This window comes from Frankliniella occidentalis, unplaced genomic scaffold (genome assembly GCF_000697945.3).
Source record: "Frankliniella occidentalis isolate FOCC.00 unplaced genomic scaffold, Focc_3.1 Scaffold97, whole genome shotgun sequence".
NCBI classification, from domain to species: domain Eukaryota; kingdom Metazoa; phylum Arthropoda; class Insecta; order Thysanoptera; family Thripidae; genus Frankliniella; species Frankliniella occidentalis.
Window position 1 is genome coordinate 566396 of NW_026267226.1, and position 5670 is coordinate 572065.

The following is a 5670-nucleotide window of genomic DNA, read 5'->3' on the forward strand; positions in this document are numbered from 1 at the left end:
AAATTACGATCTTTTCAAAAGTTGTTTGGAATAAAATCTCAATAAAAATTCAATAACATAGCTAAGAATTAAGTTCATATTGAACCAACCCAATTTTGTTTTGACTGGCTCATACATGAATAGACAAGCTACGCATTTCTTGGCATCATCCCCTGTCAGCACTCTGTGGCTGAGAGTCAGGGGTGGAAGTAGAACTTCCATAGTCTAAGAACGAGCCCATGAGTTCCCAACATCTCACATGGTTGTGGCCAGCTGTAGCTGTAGAGGACCCTGTATGTGACTCGCTTTAGGACACGGGTTTTTATATACATTTACAAGAACAGGTATCATGGAACAGTGACGATAACATTTATTTGCAAATACTGTAAGGAACATCACACATAATTCAGTGCTTTAATTTCCTTCAAGGAAATGTACTTTTTTTAACGAATAGGAAATAAGGCACACTGCTTGCTTAGTGAACCTTGACCACTTTCTCTGTGGCTTTAAGAAAGGATTTACAATAACTACTACCATTGGAAAAGAGTACTTAATTTCCATCAGGACATAATATATCACAATTCGCCATCTTTTTTCATATGAAAACAAGGAAATAATTAGAACTAAGTAATAATTTTTACACTTATATACACTTTTAAATTTACAATCCTATAATATGCAAAACTGGTTTAGATAAAGACAAATTAAAAATCATACACATATCTTTTAGATGTATGATTCTACATTACCCTATGTTTCAGATGATTAATAAACATCAATTAAAACATTAGCAGTCACAAGGTTATTAAAACTAAAATCTGGTTCCAATTATTGGCATTTTTGACTGAAGTGCACCTATGTCCACGGTTTATTCCTGTTGTAGTCTATCTGAAGTTACCTTGACTGAAGAAGAAAAATTTCTAAAGAGGCCTTTAACTTTATTTTTGAAACATGATTTAGATGTAAAAATTAGTTGTAAGTAGTTCCGCTAGTCTCACCACCTATCATGCTTTTAGAGGTGAAAGTATTGTTTGGACGGTTCAGCAATACCCCATTTCTTTGGGTGCAAACATAAATTATGTATCAGTAAATCTAGTTATTGAAGTCATAAGAATAATAAGTATGCACAAGAAATGAAACTTTGTACAGGTATTGGAAATCCTAGTTTGGCACATACTGTGATGACAAGTCATCAATCTCCAGAATAACCCAAAGTGTCTGCCGTTTACACTCAAACTTTGTTTCACTGCAGGATAACGAAAAGTATAATACAATGAAACAAAGTGGTACATGCGAAATTTCTCCAGGGCAATAAAGTAAAGTAGTTCTTACAGCATCTCTTAAGCTGGACTAGGCAAGAATAACAAAGTTAAACTAAATTGCACTTCGATCCAGCTAATATATATTCAGGAGTATATCACAGACATCGATATGCATAGAGCCTAGACTATAAATAGTGCAAGTAATTCCGTTTGACGGTGACCATAACAAGAGTGTGCATATTTTTCTGCCTCAGGGACTATGACCTAGGAAAAGTCATTGCGACCACTGAATTCATTTGAAAATTATATGACTAACAAGCCATAAGTTCAAAAAACAACAACAATAAATTAAGAAAAATCAGAGGGGTTGAAACATGCTATTTACCATTCAACAAGTTACATTGGATATTAATAATTGTACTATAAGAAGTAGTGCTATTTTCAATTCTCTAATTTGCGCTCAGGGAGCATACCAAACTTTTATAAATATTGTTCTTTTCAAGTGAAGATTTCTATTATTTTCAGCACAGACCTTCATAATTGAGTCAAATTAATAAAAACACAAACAAACACAAAGAGGCTGACACTTGAAAGACAATTCTAACAAGAAAAGAAAATGCACTCTAAATAGGCTAGCGTTGATTCCAGAACGCTATATCACAATTTGCCATCTGCATATAGAGACATGCAGTCCTCTCACACCGCAGTGCTGGGCTGCGACGACACTGGGCCAGGCGCCACCGGCTTAGGCGAAGAGGCGGCGCTGTAGTTGTCCGAGTTCGACGCCCCAGAGGCCACCGGGGTGGCCGAGCCGGACGACGAGGTCGACGGCGTCCTTGGCGGTGACGAGGTGACGCCGGTGGTGGTCGTGGGGGTGGCGGACGAGGCCGTCGCGCCGGCAGGTGCGGAGGACGGCGTCACGTTGTGGCAGTGCACGCAGTGCAGGCAGACGCTGCAGTGCCCCAGCCGCTTGGCCAGCACGGAGCGCAGCTTGAGCGCCGGGCCCAGGCGCATCTTCATCTGTAGGCGCAGGTGCTCCTCGGTGAGCAGGGGCAGAGCGGACCCGTCTATCCTCTGGTCCCGGAACGCCTGCGAACAAGAGATGGGCGAGTTAGTTAGAGCCGCGAGCAAAGGGCAGCGGGAGCGGAGCACGCAGAGCGCCTGGCGGGCCGCGGGTAGGCAACCCATTCGACACCGGGTCGGCCCGCGAGCTATCGCAGAACATTCCCATAGGAGCGGTCTGAATTGATATTACTTGAGTGAGCCCCTCTCTGGGAGCGAGTGTGTGCACGCGGTTGATATGTTGACCCCCCCCCTCCCCCCGCGCCACGCCGTCCTCCAATTTATCCTCCTCCTAGTCCCATGCAGCCAAGCGCTGCAGCTACATTAAAGCTCAAGTGTCAGAACAAAGCAGATGTTAACGAAGCGTGACCCGTATCATAACCACGCACGTTGCACATGCGTACTACAGAGTACACCCGAGACGGAATGAGCCCGCAAATTACCCCGCACTTCTCGTTACGACACAAGGATTGAGTTTTGCACGGTTGGCGTAGCCTCCCCGTATGCAATTCTCCTTCTCGCGGCCTCAACTATCGCAAAGGCCCGAGACCCTGCTGCCGCTCCGCACTTGAACTGATTATGAACAAGCGTCTCTCATCGCTCTCGGGGAGGTGGGGATCATGGGAACGAGGAGAAAGGGCGCGACGCAAGGGGGCGTGGGCCACCGGACCTGCTGGCGGAGGCCTACTGCCGCTGCTGGTAGGGTTTGTGACCGCGAGACAGCCACGAAAGTATGCACTTCGCCTCCAGAAGTAGGCGGAAACGTAACGCTATGGAGAGTATGGAGAGTGGGTCCCTGCCAAGGGCACGCCCCTCAAAGGAAAAGCTCCAGGGGCGGTCGGGTCGGGGTGAGACGGGCCCGTTCAGGGACAGGCCTAGCCTAGGCTCTGTCGAGCGCCGCAGAGAAGAAGAAGAGGCGCCGTCATGTGAGATAAATAATTGGCTAAGCATACAGTAATTAACGCCGCGTTGCAGAGCCGAGGCAGGGCCGTGCGCAGGAGGCGTGCAGCGCGCCGGTGGCGGGGCGGGGCGGGGCGCGGCAGAGTGCAGTACGGCGACAGAAAAGGGGCGGCCGCCGACCAGCGTAGCGGCGCGCCCTCCGCCACAGGACCAGAAAACAGCACTGACTTAGCTGTCGCTGAAAAGGTCCAGTCTGGCAATATTTCCAGCACCCTACTGTAACTGAACAGGGCTGTCTGTCGATAGGCAAGCGCAAGCACCGGCGGCGGCGGCGACCGCGCAACTTCAGAACAAGGCGCGTCGGCGTCAGGGAAGCGCTGCACCCAAGTTGACGCGGGCGGGGGCGCTGAGCAAGGTCGTGCCGCAGCTTACGATCTCATTCCGATCAGGCGGTAGGCTTCCCCGAGAGGGGCGGGGCGGGGCGGTAGTTAATGTGATGGGGCGTGGCGCGGGGCTGCAGCGGACGGTAGCCGCGCCACGCTCGGAGGCTCACCTACTCGCATTCTCACACCACAATGCGAGCCCCCCCCCCCCCTTCGTCAGACGACAGACCGTCCAGCAGAGACACCCTCTCCTTCCTCTGCCGCGGAAGGGAATAGGCAACGCCTTGCGAGTTTGATCGCAGTCAGACGTTGGCCCGCCGGTGGTGGGCACACCACCACCACTGCAGCGGCGGCGCACACAGCGGGGGCGGAGAAGCGCGCGCGGTTAAAAAGAAATAAAAGCGATGATTGCAAAACGTGATGGCAAATGAATTCGGAACACTCGCACACACCACCACCACTGCAGCAGCGGCGCGGCCGGCCAGGCGTACGTACGCTTCTATCAGATCGCGAGCGTCGGAATGCATAACGCTGAGCCTCTTCATAACCACGAGCAGCACCAACGGCTCCTGCAGGAGAGGGGGGGGGGAGAGGCTTTATTCTCATTGCATCCGCGGCTGCGAGTAAGATCGCGATACTCAAAGTTCGAAGGTGAGGAGCCAGGCGGGCTGGGCCGGGGCGGGCCGGTCCGGGCCGGGCGGGGCCCCGCCTTGAGGTAGGTAAGTGCGCGGGCCGCATCGCTCGCTACTCAGCGCTTATCGCACCACGGCCGCCCTGCCCGGCCCTGCCCGGCCCTGCCCGGCCCTGCCCGGCCCTGCCCGGCCCTGCCCGGCCCTGCCCTGCCCGGCCCTGCCCGGCCCTGCCGCAATGCGTTCGCACGCACGGCGTGGCGTGAGTCATCATATCGTTGTGCCTTCATTTACCTCTCACGGGGCGATAACGCCGGGCGATAGCGCCAGCAGGCCGGGCGCGGGATCACTTATGGGAGCAGAACGGTAACGGCGGCGGCGGCCGGCGGCCAGCCTCTCTCGGTTATCGGAATTAAGAGTCGCACAGCGCTGCGCCGCGCTCAGCCGACCAGCCCCGGCTCCCGGCGGCGTTGGCGTTGGCGGCACCGCGCCATAAGCACGCTGCACCAATAACAGTCCGCCTCGCCGCACCGAATGTTTGCGCATTTCATTCCTCGGCGCGCCGGTGGCTCGGCAAATCAGAATTGCTTCATCAAGAGATGTCCGCCCCAGCAGCAAGCAGCAGCTCAGCAGTTGCAGTTCAACAGCAGCAGTTCAGCAACTGCAGTTCAGCAACAGTTCAGAAACTGCAGTTCAGCATCTGCAGTTCAGCAGCAGTTCAGCAGCTGCAGTTCAGCAGCAGCAGGCAGCAGCAGTTCAGTGACAGCAGCTGCAGTTCAGCAGCAGCAGCAGGCAGCAGCAGGCAGCAGAAGCGTAGCGGCAGGGGCGGGAGGAGGCAGCACCGCCGGACACGCCTGCGCCACGGGCCTGCCTACCCACAAGGGGCTCCAGCAGCGGAGCTCGCTTTGCAGCCCGCGCTGGCGTGAAGCACGTTGCCTTCACGTCCACGCCACAGTGTGTGTGTATGTGTGTGAGGTTGGCGATACTGGTCAATCACTTTGAGCAGCACGTAGGGCGTGCTGTACAGAGAGGCCCCGTCACACTCACACACACACACACAAACACACAATGACCTGGACAGTTTCGTCCTGTCACGTCCTGTTGCTGCTGCTGCCGCTGCTGCTGCCAGAGACTTCCACTCTCCTGGCTCGGCGTGGCGAACGTGCCCGACTTGATTTTACATCTATAGCCGGGTCGGGTCGGACCGGGCCGCCGGGGCCGGGCCGAGCGCGGTGCAGGCCACAATACCCTCTTAATCAAACACGAGGAGGAAGCTGCTGCATCATAGCTGCTGCGGCCCGAGCGGCGCGGTGCGGTGGGGTGTGGTGGGGCGGGCTAACCCCGCGGGCGAGGCGGCCGGCGGGCTTGGCTCACCTCACCTCCTCCGCGGCGCGTGTCGGAATGACCCCTGCTGGTGCCCCCCAGGGCCGCCGCGGGCCACCACGCTACCCGGCC

At 54.1% G+C, this 5670-nt stretch overlaps 1 protein-coding gene across 10 annotated transcripts in view; it reads right to left on the minus strand.

Moving 5' to 3' along the window:
* LOC113205351 (fibronectin type III domain-containing protein 1) overlaps positions 1 to 5670 on the minus strand; it is a 138631-nt gene that overhangs the window by 14322 nt on the left and 118639 nt on the right. For 9 of the 10 annotated variants that reach the window (XM_052269593.1, XM_052269599.1, XM_052269598.1 and 6 more), the window contains one exon: positions 327 to 2330. The exons of the other annotated variant lie outside the window; for it this stretch is intronic. In XM_052269593.1, the coding sequence (XP_052125553.1) occupies positions 1938 to 2330 (393 nt within the window). In that variant the 3' untranslated portion in view covers positions 327 to 1937. Of the gene's footprint in view, positions 1 to 326; positions 2331 to 5670 lie in introns of those variants that run through there. 10 annotated transcript variants of the gene reach the window in all.